The sequence below is a fragment of the Bos grunniens genome, chromosome 11 (assembly GCF_055505025.1).
Source record: "Bos grunniens cultivar Pamir isolate PY7600 chromosome 11, Bosgru_T2T1.0, whole genome shotgun sequence".
NCBI lineage: Eukaryota > Metazoa > Chordata > Mammalia > Artiodactyla > Bovidae > Bos > Bos grunniens.
The window spans coordinates 19932125-19959456 of NC_141175.1; the positions used below are offsets into that span (position 1 = coordinate 19932125).

Consider the following 27332-nt stretch of genomic DNA (forward strand, 5'->3'; position numbering starts at 1 on the left):
CACCAAGTAGTTGGTAGTTGTACTCTCTTCCCCTCTGCCCATGTATTTGTAAAAGCGATGATCTGCTACCACCAATAATTTACACGTGTTCTTCAAGGGATTAGGGTCAGCTCGTCTCTTCACTCGATGAACAAGCTCTAATATGAATTTGGATGCACTATTAAATCAAAATTCACCAAAACAAGGAGTTTTTTTATAGCAAATTTTTAAATCTAGCATATTTTTGAAACAAATATTATTTGAGCTCAGTATCCTTAACAATATTTGAACAAGAAAATTTGGAGAAAGAAAAGTGAAAATTAAGGATGAGGTTTTCAAACTGTAGAATTCAAGGGACTTCCCTGGCATTCCAGTGGTGAAGACTCCGCACTGCCACTGTAAGGGCGCAGGATCAGTCCCTGGCTGAGGAACTAAGATCCCGAATGCCTTGTGGTGCCGCCAAAAAAACAGTAATAATAAAAAAGTTTAAAAAAGTGTAGAATTCAAAAACAAGGAAAAGTGTAAAAGTACTTCACAGAATACAATAACCACCTATCTACTGCTCGACTATGGAGGTGTCATTTTTTTCTAGAAGAAGTCTACAAATTAACTAAAGTAACAGCAAAAATATCCAGATACTCCGACATTAGAAAACTAGCGAGGGACTTCCCTGGCAGCGCAGCGGTTAAGACTCCGCACTCCCAGTGTGGCAGGTGCAGGTTTGAGCCCTAGGCAGAGAATTAGGATCCCACAGGCCACTTGGCATGGCCAGAAAAAAATTTAAAAACAAAATAAAACTTGATCTTTTTTTTTTTAATTGGAGGTTAATTACTTTACAATATTGTATTGGTTTTGCCATATATCAACATGAGTCCGCCATGGGTGTACACGTGTCCCCATCCTGAACCCCCCTCCCACCTCCCTCCCTGTACCATCCCTCTGGGTCATCCCAGTGCACCAGCCCCAAGCATCCAGTATCATGCATTGAACCTGGACTGGCAATTCGTTTCATATATGATATTATACATGTTTCAATGCCATTCTCCCAAATCAACCCACCCTCTCCCTCTCCCACAGAGTCCAAAAGACTGTTCTACACATCTGTGTCTCTTTTGCTGTCTCGCATACAGGGTTATCGTTACCATCTTTCTAAAAAAACTTGATCTTTAAATAAAACAGCAATAAATGGGTAGACGATCTTTAAAACACTCTAAATTCATCTGTCCCAGGGCTGCTAATCTTCTTTTAGACAAAACATACCCCTCTTGCTACCAACTGATTGCTTATAAACATATCTGAAGATTGTTTTTTCACCATACTATTCTGTCATTTCTAAATACCTGCTAATTAAAATGTTTTTCCTCAGATTATTCAATTTCCCCTTTCCCCAATCTTTTTTCTAGTGTTTTCAATTATTACAGGCAAAAAAAATGTAACTTAAGAAATTTCTGAACAATATTGTTTCCTGTCTATAGCCATACCACCCTGAACATACCTGATCTCTCCTGAACAAAACTATTTTTAAGCCAAAATTAATACTATAGTTACTTGATAATCATGGTTCTTTTTTTTTTTTTTAATCAACTAATAACCACCCCTACTGAAGACAGCTGTTATGCTTGCTTTTTATTTGAAATGTATGTTTTTCATCTTACCATCAGGTGGCTCGCTGTCTACCAGGCCTTTTGGAAGCAACTCTTCATTATTCGCCTTTATATAACCACACACTTTTGGAGACTGCAAACGTGAAACATTCTTGATATCTTCAGATTTATAAACTAACATTCTTTTGTCTTTAGTATCATTAATTAGTCTCCAAAGCGGCTAAAATAGAAAACAAATATAACTGAGATGGAAAATATAAAAATGCTTAACTATTAAATTCTTATACCATTCTTTGCCTATTTTTAGATATCAGTAACATTCATTTCCAGGTTAAGTAAACTGACTAGTGAAGACCAAGTTCTTCTCTGTAAGGACACTGGTCTCATCAGAATTAGACAGCTCATACAAAAAAAGATGCTATGTCTGTGTATCTGTGCATCTGGTGTCTCCATATCCATCATGGAAATGAAAATCAAAAACTGAAGGACACCATATCCACTACAATAGCTGTAATCAAAAAGACATATAACAACAAGTAAGACATGTAACAACAATTGGCAAGGAGGTGGAGAAACCCTCATCTACTGCTCATGAGAATGGAATATGAAATACAGAATGCAATAAATGTAAAATGCTGAGGATGTAAACTGCGGTCACTATGGAAAACAGTGCAGCAGTTTCATAAAAAGTTAAAAAGGGAGTTACCATATGACCCAACAATTCCATTCCTAGTATATTACATACCCAAGAGCAATGAAAACATAAGCTCACATAAAAACCTGTTCAAAAATGTTCATAGCAGGATTAGTCATAACAGCCAAATAGTAGACACAATGCAAATACCCAACTGATGAATCAATAAACAAAATGTGGTATATCCAAACAATGGAATATTATTTGGCAATAAAGAGAAATGGTGTACTTGACACATGCTATAAGATGAATGAACGTCAAAAACATTCTAAATGAAAGTAGCCAGACACCAAAAGATCACATGTTGTGTGATTCCATTTATATGGGTTGACCAAGCAAATCTAAGGAAACAAAAAGACAAATATAAACAGACAGAGAATAGATTAGTGATTTCCTAGAGCTGGCAGAGTTGGGGGTGGGAAGCAGACAGCGAACTTCTAAGTGAATAATAAACCACTTGATCACTTTAAAAATCACTAATCTCATGCTAAAGTCCTTCAACAAACCTGATGAGTTTACTTTTAAGTGACCATTTCACAGGAAAATGTTAATTATGATCATTTTTGTACTTGGTGAAACAGAGACGAATGAATAAAAACAGAATTCCTAACTGTCCCAAAGGGAATTATTTGGAAAAGTGAGGAATCTGAGAAAATTTAACTTGGATGTTAGGGCTTCCCTGGTGGCTCAACAATAAAGAATCCTCCTGCAATTCAGGAGACCACCTGTGATGCAGGAGACATGGGTTCAAGCCCTCGGTCAGAAGATCCCCTGGAGAAGGAAATGGCAACCCACTCCAGTATTCCTGCCTGAGAAATCTCATGGATAGAGGAGCCTGGCAGGCTACAGTCCAGGGGGTCAAAAGAGTCAGACACAACTAACTGACTAACCACCATCACCAACTTGGGTCCTAAATGCACACATTTTTGGACTAAGAAAAGATGATCTTAAGGAAATAAGCAAACATGTGCATTGTGGCAGAAACAATGCTCTGAAACACTCCCCCCACTGTTTATCTTTCTGAGCACAGGAGGTTAGCTTTTCCAGCCTCTTCTGTAGGCAGATCAGAGACAAGAGTTTTGGAACGTGGGCAGAAGTGACGCAGGCCACTTCTAAGCCTGGCCCATAAAATTCCCCTGTGGAATTCTCCAGCTGTTTCCCTTCTGTGGCAACCTCAGAGAACATGTGTTCATGTTCCAGAGTATTCTCTAGAGACGCAGAAAACACTTCAATCCACAAATCAGAAGCAAACGGTTTGTTTTCTGGACCGGTATCTGACATGCAGTGATGTGTCTCACACAAACGTGGCTCCTTTGGGCTTGGTTTCAACTGCTAGGGTTTCAATGAAAGAGTGGTCAGAGCCTGAGTGTCTTATAGCTTCATCTTTTAACTTCTCAGACTATGAACTGTCATCTTTTATTGACCACGTACTTCTAGAGCATCTAGGAAAGAGATTTCCCTTTCATCTTTGAGAAGCTTTACCTTTTGGAGATTATTAAGAGAAAGAATAAAGAAAAGAGGAGGGAAAGAAACTTTCCTCGTCTATTATGCATCCCACATGTGACTTTCTCTCAATTGTTGTACTTAAAAATACAGAGTGCGTCCTATGACAGTATCTTAGATAAGTTTTTTAAAAGTTTTTCATCTATTTTTCTGGTCTTAAAAAAAATAAAATTTAAATACAAGGAAAAAAGAAGTGTAATTAAAGACCTTTTTCTTCCTGAAACAACTGTGAAATGGCTTTCTAAAAATAAGAGACATATGCTCCTTGAAAAAAAATTGACAAGCAGACTTACCTCTATATTATATTCTGCCCCATCTGTGTTGATTCTTATTGTAATATCATCATCTCCAATGTGTGCCAGAACCCTAGAGTCAGGCTCACCTTAAAAAAAAAAAACAGCCATTATTTTAAAAAATTTAAGCCAAAAAAACTATGCACTACTGTCGATAAAAATCAACCACACCCTTCTACAGTGTGTAATGCGCCCAGGCACCATGGAGATCTAAGGAAGACAGGCCCAGAAAGTGGGTGGGTATTCTCACTCCCGAGGAGGAATCTCAACTCTAGTCATCTGAAACTGGCCTCTTTCCCTCAGGTCTCCTATGAGAATTATCTAGAGTGTGTTACAAAACAAAAGAAAGTACAAATTTTCTTCTGGAATAACTTTACCTACTCTGGGGTAAGACAGAGGAGGCAGAAAACATGATCTAGAATATACAGGTTTGGAACTATACTTTTTGAGTATTTTAGGGCCATTTTTTTTTCTTATTGCAGAAAAATTTTCCAGAAGTAAACTGCAATTGCTTGTTTAATATAATTTATTAAATAAATACATGATAAAAGGTAAAATAATTGATCTATGATCCCATCTTCCTTGTTTACAATCTCGTAAGGGAAGTCTACAGTCCTTCCCTGGAGACAAAAGGAGGTTAAATTCCTATGACTTAAGAGGAACTCTACTGTACGATCAAAATACCCAATCAGTAATGACATGCTGGATAATATCCATTTCCTCCTGTTTGCATGCTTCTGTTTCCAGATTTACAAAGCTCAAATAAAAGAGACAAACAATAGAACTTCTTTGCCACCCCATTCTCCTCCCCTCAAAAAAGAAACTACAACTCTAGTTTAATCTGGACACCCAACCTCCCAGCAGTGGTAGCAGTGTTAGTCACTCAGTCATGTCCAACTCCTTGTGACCCCACGGACTGTAGCCCTCCAGGCTCCTCTGTCCATACACAAATGAACACCTACTCACCAACCACGTGTCCGCTAAAGAAGTCCTGCCATTTGACGGGGTACTCCCTTTCATCTTTCCCATCTACCACCACGACTTTGAAATTTTTGGAAAAGCGTTCAGTACTTGATGTCAGGTATAATTTAAAATGCCTAAAGAAAGAATGCATCTCAACTTGAAGCACATAAACATGGCAACATCAATAAGCACTTATAACATGTACACTCCTGACCCAATACAGTAATTCACCTTTTAGGAATGTATTCTAAAAGGATACCTAGACAAAGTATATTTATAAAGATATTCCCTGGAGCACTGTTTGTTATACAGGGGGGAAAATCACTTTGACTAAACAATATCCATCTGCAAGGTACTAAAAACAGGAATATTTATGCAGCTGTTAAAAATGAGGTAAATCTATGCTATCCATATCACCTACACATACATAGATCTATATGCAAAAAATACTCATTAAAATCTTTTGGAAGTTTATAAGGAAACTTGCTGGGTCTGGGAAGTGTAACAGAATTAGAAGTAAAAACCTCTTATACTTGCTGTCTGGATTTTTAGGGAGTGGGGGCCCCAAGCCCTAAGAGATCTTAGTTCCCCCACCAGGGACTGAACCCTCACCCCTGCAGTGGAGGCCTGGAGTATTAACCACTGGACTATCAGGGACACCCCTCTGTAGTTTTTTTTAAAGCTAGGTACATATATTAGTTTAAAATACTTGTTGGAGAAGGCCTATCCCATGTATAAAGAAAAAGTCAGCCCATTTATATCCCCCTGATGTTTGTTTTTTGATATGAATAAAACTCTAAAAAGACTTTGGAAAGAGGCCTGTAATTATCTAACAAATTTACATCTGCAAAACATGAGATATTAAAATTAATGACCAAATAGACCACACATCTATCCATGTATGCTATGACATAAGAGCAATTCAATGAGGAGAGAGCACTGAATTGTAGACCCAGCTCACCACTAGGCTGTGAGCTAAATAAATCCTTTATCTCTAAAGCTCAGTGTCTTCATATATAAAATGAAGACAGTACTCAGTATAAGGCTGACAATTCTAAAGCAGCACCAAAGTATTACAACCATTCAATTAATTAAAATTCTTTGTCAAAATTCCAAAAAATAAATTATACCATCATTAAACAATAATAAACAACCATCATTAACACTTTTGGAACACACATTTAATTTTTAAAAAATAGTCATTAGTATGAATTTTAGAATAAGCAATACATTATTACAAGAAGCAGGACAAACTATAATTATACTAATCACAAATCTTTACAATGTAACTTTCTAAGATTTAATTAGACACTCCAATTTTTCTGCTTTTACCAAACCAAGTACCCCACTGCCCCAACATTATTTTATGAATACTTGAAATTACCTTTTCAAGGCTGAAAAAGTCAGTAGTGTTTCTAAGTGTGTCGAGGCCTGCAGCTCCCTTTTTCTCACAGAGTGCTGCTGGATATTGGATAAGCAGAGGATATCGTAGTCTGAGAGCAAAGAATCAAGCTTTTCTGAAATAAAGGTAAAAAGATTATTAACACTGAAACCTACAAATCAATTGTAGTATCATTAAAACGAGAGTCAAACAACAAACTCTTCCTGATGTAATGTCCCAGTAGTATCAAAGTATTCTTATCAAACACACACACACACACACATCCCTGAATCTAATTAAGAGCAAACTTACAGTTTTTAAGACAAAAAGGGATTAGAGGTTGCCAAATTAAATAACCACCTTAGGAAGTCACCAGCCACACCCAGAATATTCCATTCCTGCAAAACAAATGACCCAATTTTTCCAGGAAACAAACGGCATGAGAAAGAAGGGAGGGGTGCAGACAGAAGAGACTTGAGAAACAGGAAGCGAGTAGAGATGTGAGCCTTTCGGGTTCCCAGGTCAAACTAGTGGGCTCTGGAAAGAGACCTGGGACACGTGAACGTGAGTCCATGTCCATGTCCTGATAATTTTAATACCTCAGAGAGTATCACAGTATGCAATGAACTAACTTCTAAATTCAAGGCATTTATGGCTATATGTTCAGAATTTCTAAGAACAAGGCTGCCTACGTGACCTGCCCACTGCCCACCTGGGCAACATCAATTCCTTACCACTTGATGTAAAGTAACAATGAGCAACAAATGTACCAGTGGTCTGGGCAAACCAAACTGGAAAAGCAAATCTTTTATAGAAAAAAACATATTCCAAATTAGAAAGCAAAACAGTGGTGATATCTCTATCACTGTGCCCTCAACAGACGCAGAAAAGCATCCCACGGGACACCAAGAAGTGCAGTGCTAAGACCAAACGAATCCCTAAGAAAAGAAATCTACCACTTTTTCACCAGACTGACTTGGAACCCAAGAAAAGCAAAGCTGCACTGCCGCAAAGGCAGAACAAGACTGAAAGTTCCTGTAAACACTGTAGGTGGAAGTCACTTTATCAACAGCAACTCTGCTGTCTCTCCCACAGTCAGGAAGGTTTCTGGAAGACACTTTCAGTGACTTAAGTTTCTGTAAAAACTGTCTAAAAATACTTGAGCCGATGTTTCCTTTCCTCTCAACAACTATCACTGCAGAAGCAACGGTATTCAAAATCATTCCAGTGGACTTAGAATGTCCTCAAAATAGAGCAGCAGGAGCTTAAAATACAAGTCTGTTGCTGCTGCAGTTAAAAATGCTCACAAAACCATTTTTAAAAGAATCTACCCTATACTTTTCTCCATCCTCTTCTCCTCAACTGGTTCTTTCATCCATTCATTCACTATGAGCCAACCACTGGTCTAAGGGCTAAGATACAGCATTCAACGAGCAAAGTCCTTGCCTACAGCAGTGGGAGAGACAGACAACACTCAAAAACACCCACGCCAGTGCTGTGGGCATGAGTGGGGAGCAGAGGCAGACAGCAGGGAGGGCCAGTGTCCAGAGTGGCCGAAGAAGGGAAAACGCCTCCCTCTCACATGGTATTCAAGCAAACCTGCGGAGGCACACTGCTATGTAGGCAAAGGAGATTTAATCAAAGTCCATTCAAGGCTCTAACTCAAGATTAAAGGGGTAGCAAATTTCACACTCATTGGGTACCACCCATTTTTTGTTAACAAAAATTTGCCTTTTAATTTTATTCCAGAGGAAAGCTGTTTCAGAAGGCGTAGATCTCCTTTATGCCAATGGATGGTTACTGGTGACTTGACCTTGCTAATTATAATGCTTACAGGCACAATGAAAAACCTTCAAGAAGCTTGTCATTTATTCAACAATTTGAGTGTTTTGTCTCCTACAAGACTCCATACTAGGCATTTCACGTTATCTTCACAAACATCCTTCGGATATTTCCCTACCTTACACATGAAGAAACAGATTCAGAGAGAAGAGTATCACAGAGCTAACACAGCACAGTACAAGGATTTGAACTGGGTCCTGTCTGGCTGAAAACCTCAACCTTTATTGATTTCAACTTTGAAACTGTTTAAAAATAGCCTAGCTCTTCCTGGACCCTCCACTTCTTGGCCGCCTCCTTTCTGATGTGTCAATCAAACACGATTCTGCCTCCCTCTGAATTCTGCAGCCTTTTGTTTACACCTCTCTTCTGCATTTTTGAGTTATATTTGTCTTACCTCACAAATAGACTGTAAGACGGCCAAAAGTGAGCTCCGTTTTAAAATCACAGTATCCTTACCTCACGACACCTGGCACAGAACCCTGAACAAAACAGCGTTCCCACGTTCCCAAATTGCACAAATTCTCAATGCTGAGATGCTGACACAATCCTTTAGCCCTTCAACTTCCTTGATACAGGTTGGTACATGGACTGAGTTTCACTCAAGATCATAATCACTCCTACTGACTGGAATACTAGAGTTTTATTGTCAACGATACAGGCTAGTTGTTCTCAGAGTGTGCTCCCCACAACCAGTACCACCTGGGAATCTGTTTTCTCCTCAGTTCTCCACAATCGGAAATTCTAGGCAAAGGGCCCAGAATTAAGGTGCTTAAGGTGCCTTCCAGGTGATGCTGACGTTCACTCCAGTCTGAGAACCACTGAACTAGGCAACTAAGGAACAACTCAAAGTGAAGGGAAAAATCTTCAAGCGCAAAGATGTTCACTGTTCAGTCTTGGTTAGTTTTAAGAACAAAAAACTGGAAACAAACTAAGTACCTGGCAAACAGAGAAGTGACAGCACTTCCTAATGACAAAGAAAAGAAATCTGCAACCATTTAAAAGCTGTCAATAACAGATTTTAAGAACATAAGAAAATACTTATGCTATAATATTAAACAAACAAAGGTAGATTTTAAAATCTATTCACATTGCATGACCTTAACTATGTACAAAAATAGGGCTAGGAAAAAAATAAGAGCAAGACAGTAACATCACTGGTTATCTTTAGGTATTTTTCTATAATAAGCACTTTTAAAAGGGAATTAGCTAAAGCATGTTAAAGTACTTAACTAATATGTTTCCACTGTAATTTACCCTCTTTTTAACTAGAGATCTCAAACCAGACAGCCTGCAGCCATTACAGACAGACAGCAGACGCCTCTTGTCCTGCACTCTTGAGCTCCTGCTCTTATGCAAGCAGTAACCTCTCAGATGCTCAGTATTTCACTGCACTTCACCAACTTCTGGTGATCCAATTTTCCATAGCTTTTCCAAAAGAATTTCTATTTCCCCCATCCAAATCCAAAAATCTCCAAAAACTTAAATATAAAACATGTAACTTCCTGTGGTAGAGTTTACGACAGTCAATACCAGACAATGCTAAGAGAACGATCTGCTCAGGTCACCTTCATGTTCTCTCTTTCAGAAACTCAACGGCTGCCCAGCACTGTGCACATGAGAACACTTTCCTCGCTTCCTACAAGTTGCTCCAGCAATCACCCTGAACAACCGAGCTTTTCTCATTTCAGCTGCTACAAACAAAAACTGGAAAAAGACACTATTTAAAAAGAGTACAGCATATAATTTATACTGTAGTAATACAGTATACTGAGCTTCCCTGATGGCTCAGTGGTAAAGAATCTGTCTGCCAATGCAGGAGACTTAGATTTGATCAGGAGGATCCCCTGGAGAAGGAAATGACAACCCACTCCAGCATTTGTGCCTGGAAAATTCCAAGGACAGAGGAGGCTGGCGGGATATGGTCCATGGAGTCGAAGAGAGTCAGACATGACTTAGGGACTCAGTTCAGTTCAGTTCAGTAGCTCAGTCGTGTCCGACTCTTTGCAGCCCCATGAATCGCAGCATGCCGGGCCTCCCCGTCCATCACCATCTCCCGGAGTTCACTCAGACTCACGTCCACTGAGGCGGTGATGCCATCCAGCCATCTCATCCTCTGTCATCCCTTCTCCTCCTGCCCTCAATCCCTCCCAGCATCAGAGTCTTTTCCAATGAGTCAACTCTTCGCATGAGGTGGCCAAAGTACTGGAGTTTCAGCTTTAGCATCAGTCCTTCCAAAGAACACCCAGGACTGATCTCCTTTAGAATGGACTGGTTGGATCTCCTTGCAGTCCAAGGGACTCTCAAGAGTCTTCTCCACCACCACAGTTCAAAAGCATCAATTCTTCGGCACTCAGCTTTCTTCACAGTCCAACTCTCACATCCATACATGGCTACTGGAAAAACCATAGCCTTGACTAGACGGACCTTTGTTGGCAAAGTAATGTCTCTGCTTTTTAATATGCTGTCTAGCTTGGTCATAACTTTCCTTCCAAGGAGTAAGCATCTTTTAATTTCATGGCTGCAATCACTATCTGCAGTGATTTTGGAGCCCCCCAAAATAAAGTCTGACACTGTTTCCACTGTTTCCCCATCTATTTGCCATGAAGCCAACTTTTTCACTCTTGTCTTTCACTTTCATCAAGAGGCTTTTTAGTTCCTCTTCACTTTCTGCCATAAAGGTGGTGTCATCTGCATATCTGAGGTTATTGATATTTCTCCCGGCAATCTTGATTCCAGCTTGTGCTTCTTCCAGCCCAGTGTTTCTCATGATGTACTCTGCATAGAAGTTAAATAAGCAGTCTGACAATATACAGCCTTGACATACTCCTTTTGCTATTTGGAGCCAGTCTGTTGTTCTATGTCCAGTTCTAACTGTTGCTTCCTGACCTGCACACAGGTTTCTCAAGAGGCAGGTCAGGTGGTCTGGTATTCCCATCTCTTGAAGAATTTTCCACAGTTTATTGTGATCCACACAGTCAAAGGCTTTGGCACAGTCAATAAAGCAGAAATAGATGTTTTTCTGGAACTCTCTTGCCTTTTCCATCATCCAGCGGATGTTGGCAATTTGATCTCTGGTTCCTCTGCCTTTTCTAAAACCAGCTTAAACATCTGGTTCCTCTGCTTTTTCTAAAACCAGCTTGAACATCTGGAAGTTCACGGTTCACATATTGCTGAAGCCTGGCTTGGAGAATTTTGAGCATTACTTTACTAGCATGTGAGATGAATGCAATTGTGTGGTAGTGTGAGCATTCTTTGGCATTGCCTTTCTTTGGGATTGGAATGAAAACGGACCTTTTCCAGTCCTGTGGCCACTGCTGAGTCTTCCAAATTTGCTGGCATATTGAGTGCAACACTTTCACGGCATCATCTTTCAGGATTTGAAATAGCTCAACTGGAATTCCATCACCTCCACTAGCTTTCTTCGTAGTGATATTTTCTAAGGCCCACTTGACTTCACATTCCAAGGTGTCTGGCTCTAGGTGAATGATCACACCATCGTGATTATCTTAGATGTGAAGATCTTTTTTGTACAGTTCTTCTGTGTATTCTTGCCACCTCTTTTTAATATCTTCTGCTTCTGTTAGGTCCATACCATTTCTGTCCTTTACTGAGCCCAGCTTTGCATGAAATGTTCCCTTGGTATCTCTAATTTTCTTGAAGAGATTTCTAGTCTTTCCCATTCTGTTGGTTTCCTCAATTTCTTTGCATTGATCGCTGAGAAAGGCTTTCTTCTCTCTTCTTGCTATTCTTTAGAACTCTGCATTCAGATGCTTATATCTTTCCTTTTCTCTATTGCTTTTCTCTTCTTTTCACAGCTGTTTGTTAACGCCTCCCCAGACGGCCATTTTGCTTTTTTGCATTTCTTTTCCATGGGGATGGTCTTGATCCCTGTCTTCTGTACAATGTCACGAACCTCAGTCCATAGTTCATCAGGCACTCTATCTATCAGATCTAGGCCCTTAAATTCTATTTCTCACTTCCACTGTATAATCATAAGGGATTTGACTTAGATCATACCTGAATGGTCTAGTGGTTTTCCCTACTTTCTTCAATTTAAGTCTGATTTTGGCAATAAGGAGTTCATGATCTGAGCCACAGTCAGCTCCCGGTCTTGTTTTTGCTGACTGCATAGAGCTTCTCCATCTTTGGCTGCAAAGAATATAATCAATCTGATTTCGGTGTTGACCATCTGGAGATGTCCATGTGTAGAGTCTTCTCTTGTGTTGTTGGAAGAGGGTGTTTGCTATGACCAGTGCATTTTCTTGGCAAAACTCTATTAGTCTTTGCCCTGCTTCATTCGGTATTCCAAAGCCAAATTTGCCTGTTACTCCACAATACAGTGCGCTATTCAAGAGTACTGCATCATTTAGGATCTCCTCCCAAACCTCTCAGCTCTCCGCCCACATGTTAGTTTCCCTCACTTGGCCTCTTCTGCCTAGTCCTCCTTAGGGATCTGACTCTCACTCCTTTTTAAGGTCTTCCACCCCCACCCCTTTCTTACAAACACATCCTGCATGTACTCCTCCCCTTTCCACCAGACCTGACCTACTCATTTACTCAACAAATATTTTACTGAAAACCTCCCACCTTCCAAGCACTAGGGATATTAATGGAGAGAAAGAAGATATATTTCCAATATTGTGACTTTGGGAGAAACAGCATGATACCCGCCCCCCTCCCCCGCCCCCCCCCCCCAAAAAGATAAAGTACTTCACAAGTCTAGGGAGAGGAAACTGCAAGAAGTTATAGAAGGACACAGAGGGAGCATGACCTGTGTGGCAAGCCATGGATGCTTCCCCAGAGAACAGCACTGAAGTTAAAACCAAAAGGAGGAGGCGGCGGCCAAGAGAAGAAAAGGACAGGGTTCTCAGTGAGGGCATATCTATGCTGAGGTCCACAAGAAATACAGAACATCATACACTCAGAGACCTGAAAGCAAGTCAGGGAGGCTGGAGGGCAGATTGGCAGGGAGAATATGAACAGGTGGGAGGCTGGAGAGGCAGGCAGAGGTCTGGTCAGGGAACTGAATTAAGGACACAGGACTTTGGACAAGGGCAACAGGTATCAATTGGAAATTTCATCCTGACTGTGAAACCAAATCCTCTAAAACAAAGTTCTCTTGCTGAGCTTATGATCAACCTCTCTATCCAAAACTTAACCTCTCTATCCAAAACTTAGGACTGAAACCAAGCAGGACCCTCCCAGGTACAAAAGCCTTTCTGTCTCCTGTTGTTTGTAGAAAAGGCTTTAGCCTCCCAAGCATTCCCTGAGTTCCAAACGGCAGATTCAGGCAATTACTAATTAGAGAAGTAAGGGACTGCAGAAACAAAGAAAAAGCAGTCAAGAAACAATAGAGTCCAAGTTCCTCCTCCAGGGATATACAGAACAAAATGACACAAACCCCTGAGTTGTTCTGCAGGAACTAGGACACCTCCCCCTTCCCCGGTGACGACAAGCTGACCACCAGAACGCAGACCCGACTGGTTGGAACCAGAAGGCTGAAGATCAAGACTCAGGAAACACCACCCTGTTGCCTCACCACCAACCAATCGAAAGGTCATGCTCCCTGCAACACTCACCCCAAACGTTACCTTTAAAAACCACGGGCAGCCAAGAAGATGGATCTGAGACAAGCCTACATCTCCCATCTTCTCCACTGGTGCCCTCCCAATCAATAAACCTTTTTCAGCTTCAAACTCAGACATTTCCATTTGTTGGGCCTCACTGTGCGTCAGGCACATGAACCTGGGTTCAAAAACAACTGCAGTGACTCTTTGCAAACCCATGGACTGTACCGTCCATCGAATTCTCCAGGCCAGAACACTGGAGTGGGTAGTCTTTCCCTTCTCCAGGGGATCTTCCCAACCCAGGGATGGAACCAGGTCTCCCACGTTGCAGGCATATTCTTTAATTCCCTGAGATTCAGATTCCCTGAGCTACCAGGGAAACCCTGAACAGGCTAGAGGAGGACAAATCTGCAGTCTGGGAAATCAGCTAGTAAGCTGCTGAGCAATCTGGGTAGAGATCACTAGCTGACCCTCAAGCTTCTCACTTGGATATCTGGGTAGACAGTGGCACCATATACACTGATATTACAAAAAAGAAAACACAACTGGGAGCAGGTTTGGGGAAGGGATTTGTTAAAAAGAAAACACAAGCCTATGATACCAAATCAGGCTTAATACCTAACTTAACTGTAGTTTCAATCTTCACCAGAAAAGTAATCTTAAGCAACAAGTTTGGAATTGCCTGGTCAGCACGAAGGAGGTAATGCGTCAAATGGGCCCCTTCATCCCACAGAGAAAGAAGAGATATTCCACATGATAAAATCCTTGCCAGTTCCCTTCCCCCCTAAAAAGATGATGTCTTGGCCTAAAATTCTTTCACTCACAGCACCCGTGTCCCATCCTTCTTCCTATCCAAAGCTTCCATTTGGTCCAGACCCTCAGAGAACCCTTCCAGCTGCTGGCAGACATACTGCCAATGCATAAAGTGCCTCGCCAAGCCAATTAGATCTTCAAATTTACTTGGCTGAATTTTGTTTTTAACAGGTTGACATAAGGGGACAAGTGGATGCTGAAAGATTCTGAAGTTCTATACTACATCTTGTTCCTTTATATACAGTCTGCAATTATTCATTTACACAGAACTTTTTTGAATTAAGTCGTCATATGTTTGCAGTTGCATCACTGAAAATTCAGTGATTTTAGGCAGGAAAAGAGTAAATTTGTTAGTCTATGATGTTCAAAATCAATATCAGTGATAAAAAACAGCTGATACTTTCTTCTTTATGTTCTCAAAGAATACAGAGAAAGCTGCACCTTAAGGTCCGCAACAAACCAGCTTTCTGGATCCAGAAATGGAGTGGCCCACGGGTTTGATAAACCTTCCACCTTTCCCTCAAACCTGAATTGTTGTATCTTCAGGATATGCTTTTATGGCCACTGACTTTGGTACAATGACATAAAACATACCCTTATATCATTCATCATGTCCAAAGTCAAGTTTTTAAAGTAAAACTGATTTTCGAAAGAAAAAAAAAAAAATTTTTTTAACATCAGACATTTTGTTTTGGGGTATAGCTGATTAACAATGTTGTGGTAGTCAGGTTAACAGCAAGGGGACTCAGCCACACATATACATGTATCCGTTCTCCCCCAAACCCCCCTCCCATCCAGGCTGGCATATAAAAATGAACAGAGTTCCATGTGCAACACAATAGGTCTTTGTTGGTTATCCATTTTAAGTATAGCAGTGTGTAGAAAATCCTCCCAAAGTCCCTAACTATCCCTTCCCCCTGGCAACCATAAAGTTCATTTTCTAAGTCTGTGAGTCTCTTATTAAATTTATTTTTAAACAATGAAGTGTTAGAAGAATCTGGAAACATCTGTGAACTTTTTACTTGATTTCTCTTTTCTTTTTGCAATCAACGGCATCTTCCTGGAATTCAGCTTACGGTTGTCATGCAGCGCTGTTGGAGCACTCTGCTCACTCTCCACGACTCTGCTGCACAGAATGAACAGTTCCTCCAAAAGACACAACCAGAGTCATGTCCCCACTTCTCGCACAAGTGGGAAAGGTAAAGCCAGCGCTGCAGTCAAGTGTGTATTTCGCTTGTGCATTAAACACAGGAGACGTGACTGCTCTTCAGTGCTCCTCCAAATATGCAGGACAAGGGAAAGGCCTGGTCACTTTCCAACGAGCCCTAGGCATGGGAGAATCCCTCCTTGGGACTATGGGATAAGCAAAGAAGAACTGGGCTGTCTGCGAGGCAGTGGGCCCCAAAGACTGGGAACTAAAAACTTCATTTTATGGGTTTATACCACTTAGTGGGGATGAAGGGTGAGCTGCCTCAAATAACTCCTTATCAAGAGCCCTTCAACTGGGCTGGGACTAAACCTGGGCCAAGACTCTCCAGCAAGACCAGTCACAGGGAAACTGAGCCAAGGGGAAAGTAAGCCTAGCTCAACGTGTGTTTAGTTGCTCAGTCCTATTCGACTCTTTGTGACCCCACAGGCTCCAGGTCCATGGGATTCTCCAGGCAAGAATACTGTGAGTGGGCAGCCATTCCCTTCCCCAGGGGATCTTCCCAATCCAGGGTATTCCCAAACCCAGGTGTCCCGCATTGTACTTGGATTCTTTACTGTCTGAGCTACCAGAAAAGCCCCTGCCTAAGGGAACCTTGAAAAAACCCTGGATTGATCCCTAAGGCTCTGCAGCTGAAATGGATGCAAATTCATGTTAAGAAATGAGGTTACTTCCACAGTTTGCAACATTGCTGCCTATTCCTGGATTAAATCTTGTCTCCTATTTACATTCTTCTAATCAAATAGATAAGAAATTCTGGACATCTGAAATAAGTGGACATTTGAAGTATCTGTGAATACTCAGATGGATACATGAGAGTGGAGCTTCAGAGAATAAGCCTAGGTCAGAGATCTATATTTGGTAGTTATCAGAACAGTCAAATGGTAAGTGAAACCAGGGTAGCAGATGAGACGGTCAAAGCTTACAACTCTTATTCTAAAATCATGGCATCTGGTCTCATCACTTCATGGTAAACAGATGGGGAAAAAGTGGAAAACAGTGGCAGATTTTATTTTCTTGGGTTCCAAAATCACTGGATGATGACTGCAGCCATGAAATTAAAAGACGCTTGCTTCTTGGAAGAAAAGCTATGACAAACCTAGACAGCGTATTAAAAAGCAGAGACATCATTTTGCCAACAAAGGTCCGGCTAGTCAAAGCTATGATTTCTCCAGTAGTCGTGTATGGATTGAGAGTTGGACCAAAAGGAGGCTGAGCACTTAAGAATTGATACTTTTGAACTGTGGTGTTGGAGAAGACTCTTCAGAGTCCCATAGACTGCAAGGAGATCAAACCAGTCAATTCTCAAGGAGATCTACTCTGAATATTCACTGGAAGGACGGATACTGAAGCTCCAATGCTCTGGCCACCTGATGTGAAGAGCCAACTCACAGGAAAAGACCCTGATGCTAGAAACGAGGGCAAGAAGAGAAGGGGGCAACAGAGGATGAGATGGTTGGATGACATCATCAACTCAATGGACACTGAGCTTGAGCAAACTCTGGGAGATAGTTAAGGACAGGAAAACCTAGTGTGCTGCATGCAGTTCCTGGGGTTACAAAAAGTCAGACACAACTTAGCAACTGAACAACAACAACTCTTATTAAAAGGCGGGCGGCGGGGGGGGGAAACCACAAGGGACGTAGGGAAGGAATACCCGGCTCCTTGGCTCACTTTAGGACTAAGGGACATATGAGAACACACTTCATTTCACCTCGCTACCTCTATGAAAGTGAAAGTGAAGTCGCTCAGTCATCTCCAACTCTTTGCAACCCCATGGAGAGTGTAGCCTACCAGGCTTCTCCGTCCATGGGATTTTCCAGGCAAGCATACTGGAGTGGGTTGCCATGTCCTTCTCCAACCTCTATGAAGGTCTCCCTGTGAAGACTTTTCCTGTCCTTTCCTCCCTCCCTCCCAATCTTCTGACTTTCTTCAAATTATACTTCCAACAGAAAACACTCACCACCTCTCACAAATACAAAACAGAGACGTATCTGATATTCAGCCAACTGGGCCTTGAAAGACACCTACACTTAATGTTCTGGAAAACCCCATGAGGGCCAAAAGGAATTCTCCAGTTTCCCCACCCTGGCTCTCTGCTTAACTCTTCGTTCTATTTTAGAAATAGTTTATCTCTTTCACTAGTACACAGCAAAGCTGTATTACATTTCTCTTCAAGTAAAGTGGGGTGGGCAAGTGTTTCAGTTTCAATAGAATCCATCCTGTAAGCAAAACTTACATCAAAAAAGGAAGTCAGATGTCAAAATATTGAGCAGAATGATGCCATCAATAATGAGAAATGAGCACTGCAAAGTGGAGAATCCTCACACCAATTACCTCAGGGTACACGTTTCAGATACAAACTTTCACCCCTCATCTGTGACAGTATTTTTTTCTTTCCACCCACTATATTCTCTTTTATTAAATGTTACACAGGGTAAACTTTTGAAATCAAAGTGAGACTTATATACCCCAGCTGCAACCTCAACAAGATACCATGACTAGGCTCACATGACTCATAAATTTCCTAAATTATGCAATTCGTAACAGTTCAACTGAAATCATTTTCCACGGTCTATGCAGTACTCCAAAAGCCAGGATTCTATTATATATATATGTATTCTTCAGAAAATGTTGTCAAACCCCTAATCAATATTTAGTACTGTGGTTATACATGGTAACATTTATAGGATAAGAAGGCTGTTAAACAATAAACCACATTCTTTAACTATGAAATTACTCATTGGCCTTGACCAATTCAATCTAAATGCTAGGGCAGAGTTAAGCAACAAATTACATTCAAAGCCATCAAACACATACACACACACACACAAACATTTTTCAGAAGAAAAAATACCCACAAGGCATGTATTTATTGGCATATATTTATCACTAATGGTATGAACCTGACCGGTCACTACACTTTTCTTGAGACTCATCTTTCCTGCCACTTTATTTAAAAAACTAGACATGATCTCCAAGTTTCATTTCAATTCTAACACTAAATGCCTCCATCAGGAATGTCCTTGTTTTCTCTTTTCAGCTACTTAACCTTACAGCCGGGCTCAATATCATCACCTCCTTCAGGGAGCCTTCACTAGCCTTCCCCAGCTAGTTTCAATACCACCTGATGAAAATAATTCCCCACCATAATGTCTTCTAACAGTCTCCTTCATACTCTTCTAGCATTTTCTGCTTAGATCTCTCTATTCCACTAAACCAAAAGCCTTTTGAAGATGGATTTGTCTGATCATTACACTTTCAATGTCACACATATAACCTGCATACAGTATGCGTTCTTCAAACATGCAGTGAATAAATGGCTAAGTCTGTGCATTTTTCTGGCACCAACTGTCTGCACTTTGCCAATAAAAACACAAGGTCAAAAAACAAAAACAAACAAACCCTTAAGATTTGTGACTGTTCCTGAGAATAGACCTAGAAAGCAAGGTTTTCTTAGAAGAAAATATAGATAGTGCAGGTACTATGTGCATTCCTAGGATTCGTGCTACTTAAAGATTCCCACTTGTGAACAAGAGAATGATAACAAAACTGAAAGTTGTATTAGTGGTACAAATATTTGTATTTCAGTTTTGTTATTCCTCTTGTTCACAAGTGGGAAACTTTTAAGTAGCACAAATCCTAGGAATGAATATAATACCTGCACTATCTATATTTTCTTCTTCTTCTTTTTTTAATATTAGGGCTTCTCTGGTAGCTCAGCTAGTAAAGAATCTTCCTGCAATGCAGGAGAGACCTGGGTTCGATCCCTGGGTTGGGAAGACCCCTGGAGACGGGAAAGGCTACCCACTCCAGTATTCTGGCCTGGAGAATTCCACGGACTACTCAATGGGGTCGCAAAGAATCTGACACAACTAAGCAACTTTCACTTTTTTTTTTCATCCTTATGAGTGGATCCTTACCCTCTTCCTCCATTCTGACCACCCCAATTTACCATTTTCCTTCAATCTGTATTAAGTTACCACATCTCAGCACTTCCTACCAGGTTCTCCCTAACCGGTTATTAAACTAATCAATCACCTGCAACTCATTTTCAATTTGAGATAACCACAAAGCAGTAGTTCAAGTGAGAACACAACACCTTTAATACTTTCCATCAATTACGGTTTTTGTCCATTTAATAAGAAAAAAGGATTGCCAGGTAAAGTAATGCAAATTTTTTACTGGCCATAAAAAAATCTACATAGTGTCTCACTCTGCACAGTATTAAGGCATCATGGTGAGATTTGGAGACCAAAACAACCATGAAAAATCACCGAGGCTACAGCTTCTCACAGTGGGAAAATACAGTCTCATACTTTATTACTAATTAACCAAACTCTCTTACATGTTAACTTTTAACAGAGAACCCTAACGGTCACTGTAAGTTTTCACTAACTTCCACCAAATTTCACATCTCTCAATGTTAGTCCTTTAAAATCCAAGCTCTTCAGAAAATCTAAATAACCCTCTACTTCTAGCCTCAAAACTGATCAAATTGGGGGTCCCTGATCATTTTTGTTTAAAATGACAAGAAGGCGTTCAAAGTAAACGGCATCACGAGCTGACCTAGCAGGTTTAAGAATCTCCAACAAGCAGCTACATTTTAAATAACTACACACACGATGTTAAGATGTTTGCAAAACGCAACTCCAAGAAGAGTTCCCCAGTCACCGCCTTCCAACCAGATTACAGCCTAAGGACCTCCTAGGCAGAAAATCTAGTTCGCTTCCTCAGAGCCGTGGAAGAGATGGGGAGCTCTGGGCCTTCCTATCCTCCTCCAGAATCCTGCCTTTGCTAAGAACAAAATGTAGCTTTGTTTGTTAGCGGGGCAGGACCGGGACCGCATCTCCCTCTCCGAAGACGAGCCGTCACCACTCCCTGCCTTACCGCTTTCCGGAACACACGCCCAAACACAAACTCGAGGAGCAGACCGCTCCCAGGTCCTCAGTCACTAACAGGAGGCCCCCCACCCCACCCCAGGACCCCTTTCCCATTCAGAAAGACAAGCCCAGCTCCTCTCCTTCCCTGACTCCGAGAGCCACACCCCCTTCCTACACCGAAAACTTCGGGAAGCGCCACCGTCGTCCAACACCCTGCCCCCAAACACCTGAGAGATCCCGCTCGCCTGCTCTTCCCCCCAAAAGCTGCGCGTCCCAGGCACCCGGAGCCAACTCCTCTGGGTCCTTACCGAATCGCCGCGGGGATTCCCGCTCGTCAGGAGGTCGCGGCGCCAGCACCAGATGAACCAAGCTGGTGAGCAAGAGGACACGGTGCCTCATGGTCCCGGCCCGGCCACCGGCTCCACCTCTCTGGGGGGCAGCCTTCGCCTGAAGAGGGGGCTCGGGACGCCGCTCACATTGGGAGACGAGGGGATCCGCCCCGGCCGGCCCTTCAAGCTGCTTATTCCTCCCGCGCCGCCTACCGGAAGACTCCAGAGCCGGGCTAGAGGCCCCCAGGAAGTGCAGGCAGAGCTCCCAGAGGCTGGCGCAGCCTGCTTCCGGCCGCCGCCGACCCCCGCACCGCCCACAGCCGGAAGCCCGGCGTCACGCGCGGCATGTCGGGAGGCCCGCGCTCGCTCCGCTCCGCGCCGGCGCGCCGCAGTCTTGCCACCCCCACCCAGTCCCGTCGAGGGTTCCGCCGGCGCCGCCTGTGACGCGCAGTGCGACGTCCTGACTCGACCCAGTGGGGCCGCCTCTCTGTCCCCGGATGACCTCCGCCAGGGACGGGGTCCCTCACGAATGGGCCCGCAGAGGTGCGTCCGGCCGCGTCCCTCGGTCCCACCGCGTCTGAAAGCGATGGCCGTCCGCTTTCGGTTGTGTCCGACTCTTTGCGACTCGATGGGCTGTAGTGCTCCAGGCGCCTCCGTCCATGGGATTCTCCAGGCAAGAATATTGAAATGGGTTGCCGTTTCCTTCTCCAGGGCAATCTTCGCGACCCGGAGATGGAACCCGGGTCTCCCCGGGTTGCAGGCAGACGCTTTACGGTCTGAGCCACCAGGGAAGTCCATCTGAATAGGATCCCTGTTTTCCCTGGTGGCTCAGAATCCGCCTGCCATGAGAGAGACCCGGGTTCGATCCCTGGGTCGGGAAGATTCCCCTGGAGAAGGCAGTGGCTACCCACTCCAGTATTCTAGCCTGGAGAATCCCATGGACAGAGGAGCCTGGCGGGACTGTAGTCCGTGAGGTCGCGAAGACTGAGTGACTTTCCCTCTCACCCTTTTCACTAAGCGAGTTGTAGAACCCTGGGGTCCAGAGCGGACGAGGAGCCCCTGGCCGGGTGTGCTAGGGGTGATGACCCAGTAGCGAAGTGCTGGAGCGAACGAAGGACAACTCCAGGGAGCGGGAGGCCCCCCGCGGCCGTCCCCGCGCCAACTTCTGCGAGATCAGCTTCCCAGTTTCAAACGGGGTGCAGCTTGGCTTTCCGGGCCCCACGTCGGACCAGCCGGGTGTCTTAGGCCTCCGTCCGTTTTAAGGAGAAAGGCTTTTTTTTTTTTTTGTCAAGACGGAAATAAACAGGTGCTTCCTTAATGCAGTTTCTCTTTCGCCCCGCTGTACGTAGAAGGTGTACAAAGAGTTCCATAAAATATACGTTGGACTTAACCCCTCTGCCTGTACAGGTTAGGTTCTAGAATCGTCCAGCTAACTTCTTGAAATTCAACTTGGTGGCCACTTTTTACTTAGATTGGAGATTTGCCAAGACAGTTTGTGTTTTGTTTTGCAAATCCTTTGCATCATTTTAGCTCTAGTTGAGTGTTCATGGTACTTAATAAAACATTCTAACAACGTTGGATGTGAATTGCTGTTTTGGTTCAACTAATGTTTATACGAGTAGGACATAATACATTTTCCACGTAAGAATGAGAAATACAGCCTTTTCTCCATTCACTTCAGTTCAGTCGCTCAGTCGTCTCCGACTCTTTGAGACCCCATGAATCGCAGCACGCCAGGCCTCCCTGTCCATCACCAACTCCCGGAGTTCACTCAGACTCACATCCATCGAGTCGGTGATGCCATCCAGCCATCTCATCCTCTGTCGTCCCCTTTTCCTCCTGCCCCCAATCCCTCCCAGCATCAGAGTCTTTTCCAATGAGTCAACTCTTTGCATGAGGTGGCCAAAGTACGCGAGTTTCAGCTTTAGCATCATTCCTTCCAAAGAACACCCAGGACTGATCTCCTTCAGAATGGACTGGTTGGATCTCCTTGCAGTCCAAGGGACTCAAGAGTCTTCTCCAACACCACAGTTCAAAAGCATCATATGAAATGGTAAAATGTTAGAAATGGAGTGTTATTCCTGTCTGGCCAAGTCTTAAGGCTTGGCCTTAAGATACTCATACTGTGGTTTAAATTTAGGTTCACTGCGACATGCCTCCGTAAAATCTCAGCAGCTTTTCCCAACAGTTATTATCCATAGTAACAAGTTTTGTGCATTTTTGGCATAACTAAATCTGGTGTGATCATCTGAGGTGGAAAATGCCTTCATTAAACATACACACTGATAACATACCTAATCAAAAAGTAAAGCAGAGGTACACCTCTGCCAATTGTACATAATTTTTAAAAGATGAATACCATATAAAATGAGTTGGGTACAGTTCTTTGTACAGTAAGAATATATTTTCTGAGCATCCAGATAGTCTTTTCCAGCTTATAACTTTAACAGATCCTAGATAGCATTGTCTCCTACCCCAGCTCCTGTACTGTGCCTAGATCACAGTACTTAACAGTTTAATAAATGCCATTTTAAAATAGTAAAATTCCTGATTGATTTTATTATTCATATCCAGAAGCCCTAGATTTTCAGATAGTCAAACTTTCCAGTAATTTTTCCCATTCACAAATCAGGACCCAAATTATACTTTCCAGTTTGAGGTTTATCTTAAATTTATAAATTGTCCATATAGTTAAGATACAAGAGCACCACATGGGGGAGATAAAGAGCCAGAAGAACAGCTTAAGAGGGATGCACTGGATAGAACCAGAAGTCTGAGCCAGCTATCTTCAAACTTTTATACTCATCCCCAAAAGAATTTTTTTAAAACATATGTACATTTTTAAATCATCAGATCAGATCAGTCGCTCAGTCGTGTCCGACTCTTTGCAACCCCATGAATCGCAGCACGCCAGGCCTCCCTGTCCATCACCAACTCCCAGAGTTCACCCAGACTCATATCCATCAAGTCAGTGATGCCATCCAGCCATCTCATCCTCTGTTGTCCCCTTTTCCTCCTGCCCCCAATCCCTCCCAGCATCAGAGTCTTTTCCAATGAGTCAACTCTTTGCATGAGGTGGCCAAAGTACTAGAGTTTCAGCTTCAGCATCATTCCTTCCAAAGAAATCCCAGGGCTGATCTCCTTCAGAATGGACTGGTTGGATCTCCTTGCAGTCCAAGGGACTCTCAAGAGTCTTCTCTAACACCACAGCTCAAAAGCATCAATTCTTCGGTGCTCAGCCTTCTTCACAGTCCAACTCTCACATCCATACATGACCACAGGAAAAACCATAGCCTTGACTAGACGAACCTTTGTTGGCAAAGTAATGTCTCTGCTTTTGAATATGCTACCTAGGTTGGTCATAACTTTCCTTCCAAGGAGTAAGCGTCTTTTAATTTCATGGCTGCAGTCACCATCTGTAGTGATTTTGGAGCCCAGAAAAATAAAGTCTGACAGTTTCCACTGTTTCCCCATCTATTTCCCATGAAGTGGTGGGACCAGATGCCATGATCTTCGTTTTCTGAATGTTGAGCTTTAAGCCAACTTTTTCACTCTCCACTTTCACTTTCATCAAGAGGCTTTTGAGTTCCTCTTTACTTTCTGCCATAAGGATGGTGTCATCTGCATATCTGAGGTTATTGATATTTCTCCCGGCAATCTTGATTCCAGCTTGTGTTTCTTCCAGTCCAGCGTTTCTCATGATGTACTCTGCATAGAAGTCAAATAAGCGGGGTGACAATATACAGCCTTGACGAACTCCTTTTCCTATTTGGAACCAGTCTGTTGTTCCATGTCCAGTTCTGACTGTTGCTTCCTGACCTGCATACAGATTTCTCAAGAGGCAGATCAGGTGTTCTGGTATTCCCATCTCTTTCAGAATTTTCCACAGTTTATTGTGATCCATAGTCAAAGGCTTTGGCATAGTCAATAAAGCAGAAATCTTAAGCAATGGCAAAGGATGAAATTTCCAGCATAGTGTAGATACTAGCATTTAAAATTAAAGCTGTTAGGTTTAAATGTACCCAATGGAATATAAATACCTGACAGATTTGAAAGTCACTATCATGGCCGAGAGGAGCTACTCCACATTCGAGGTCAGGAGGGGCGGCGGTGAGGAGATACCCTTCGTCCAAGGTAAGGAGCAGCGGCTGCGCTTTGCTGGAGCAGCCGTGAAGAGATACCCCACATCCAAGGTAAGAAACCCAAGTAAGACAGTAGGTGTTGCAAGAGGGCATCAGAGGGCAGACACACTGAAACCATAATCACAGAAAACTTGTCAATCTAATCACACTAGGACCACAGCCTTGTCTAACTCAATGAAACTAAGCCATGCTGTGTGGGGCCACCCAAGACGGGCGGGTCATGGTGGAGAGGTCTGATAGAATGTGGTCCACTGGAGAAGGGAATGGCAAACCACTTCAGTATTCTTGCCTTGAGAACCCCATGAACAGTATGAAAAGGCAAAATGATAGGATACTGAAAGAGGAACTGCCCAGGTCGGTAGGTGCCCAATATGCTACAGGAGATCAGTGGAGAAATAACTCCAGAAAGAATGAAAGGATGGAGCCAAAGCAAAAACAATATCCAGTTGTGGATGTGACTGGTGACAGAAGCAAGGTCTGATGCTGTAAACAGCAATATTGCATAGGAACCTGGAATGTTAGGTCCATGAATCAAGGCAAATTCAAAGTGGTCAAACAGGAGATGGCAAGAGTGAACATCGACATTCTAGGAATCAGCAAACTAAAATGGACTGGAATGGGTGAATTTAACTCAGATGACCATTATCTCTACTGCAGGCAGGAATCCTTTAAAAGAAATGGAGTAGCCATCATGGTCAACAAAAGAATCCGAAATGCAGTACTTGGATGCAATCTCGAAAACGACAGAATGATCTCTGTTCGTCTCCAAGGCAAACCATTCAATATCATAGTAATCCAAGTCTATGCCCCAACCAGTAACGCTGAAGAAGCTGAAGTTGAACGGTTCTACAAAGACCTACAAGACCTTTTAGAACTAACACCCAAAAAAGATGTCCTTTTCATTATAGGGAACTGGAATGCAAAAGTAGGAAGTCAAGAAACACCTGGAGTAACAGGCAAATTTGGCCTCGGAATATGGAATGAAGCAAGGCAAAGGCTAATACAGTTTTGCCAAGAGAACACACTGGTCATAGCAAACACCCTCTTCCAACGACACAAGAGAGGACTCTACACATGTATATCACCAGATGGTCAACACCGAAATCAGATTGATTATATTCTTTGCAGCCAAAGATGAAGAAGCTCTATACAGTCAGCAAAAACAAGACCGGGAGCTGACTGTGGCTCAGATCATGAACTCCTAATTGCCAAATTCAGACTTAAATTGAAGAAAGTAGGGAAAACCACTAGACCATTTAGGTATGATCTAAATCAAATCCCTTATGATTATACAGTGGAAGTGAGAAATAGAATTTAAGGGCCTACATCTGATAGAGTGCCTGATGAACTATGGACGGAGGTTCATGACATTGTACAGGAGACAGGGATCAAGACCATCCCCATGGAAAAGAAATGCAAAAAAGCAAAATGGTTGTCTGGGGAGGCCTTAGAAATAGCTGTGAAAAGAGAATCGAAAAGCAATAGAGAAAAGGAAAGATATAAGCATCTGAACGCAGAGTTCCAAAGAATAGCAAGAAGAGAGAAGAAAGACTTTCTCAGCGATCAATGCAAAGATATAGAGGAAAACAACAGAATGGGAAAGACTAGAGATCTCTTCAAGAAAATTAGAGATACCAAGGGAACATTTCATGCAAAGCTGGGCTCAGTAAAGGGCCGAAATGGTATGGACCTAACAGAAGCAGAAGATATTAAGAAGAGGTGGCAAGAATACACAGAAGAACTGTACAAAAAAGATCTTCACATCCAAGATAATCACGATGGTGTGATCACTCACCTAGAGCCAGATATCCTGGAATGTGAAGTCAAGTGGGCCTTAGAAAGCATCACTACAAAGAAAGCTAGTGGAGGTGATGGAATTCCAGTTGAGCTATTTCAAATCCTGAAAGATGATGCCGTGAAAGCGCTGCACTCAATATGCCAGCAAATTTGGAAGACTCAGCAGTGGCCACAGGACTGGAAAAGGTCCATTTTCATTCCAATCCCAAAGAAAGGCAATGCCAAAGAATGCTCAAACTACTGCACAATTGCACTCATCTCACACGCTAGTAAAGTCATGCTCAAAATTCTCCAAGCCAGGCTTCAGCAATATGTGACCCGTGAACTTCCTGATG

The 27332-nt window shown here is 42.5% G+C and overlaps 2 protein-coding genes across 5 annotated transcripts in view; one reads left to right on the plus strand and one right to left on the minus strand.

Annotated features, from left to right (window-relative positions):
• Positions 1-21280, minus strand: part of ADAM17 (ADAM metallopeptidase domain 17) — a 44207-nt gene extending 22927 nt beyond the window's left edge. Inside the window, exons 1-6 of one of the 4 annotated variants that reach the window (XM_086325536.1) lie at positions 21038-21280; positions 6421-6553; positions 5040-5170; positions 4074-4162; positions 1635-1803; positions 4-137 (exon numbers count right to left, since the gene is read on the minus strand). In XM_086325536.1, the coding sequence (XP_086181662.1) occupies positions 4-137; positions 1635-1803; positions 4074-4162; positions 5040-5170; positions 6421-6553; positions 21038-21128 (747 nt within the window). In that variant the 5' untranslated portion in view covers positions 21129-21280. Of the gene's footprint in view, positions 1-3; positions 158-1634; positions 1804-4073; positions 4163-5039; positions 5171-6420; positions 6554-6729; positions 6890-21037 lie in introns of those variants that run through there. The other 3 variants (XM_086325537.1, XM_086325539.1, XM_086325540.1) reach the window with 3 other exon arrangements.
• LOC147362696 (uncharacterized) lies at positions 21090-22636 on the plus strand. Its single transcript, XM_086325563.1, has 2 exons — positions 21090-21601; positions 22077-22636. The coding sequence occupies exons 1-2, from the start codon at positions 21090-21092 to the stop codon at positions 22084-22086; spliced, it is 522 nt and encodes a 173-aa protein (XP_086181689.1). The 3' UTR covers positions 22087-22636.
• The last annotated feature ends 4696 nt before the right edge of the window (positions 22637-27332 follow it).

Coding starts and splice junctions, on each gene's coding strand:
- LOC147362696 (XM_086325563.1), top strand. CDS start 21,090: ATGAACCAAGCTGGTGAGCAAGAGGACACGGTGCCTCATGGTCCCGGC.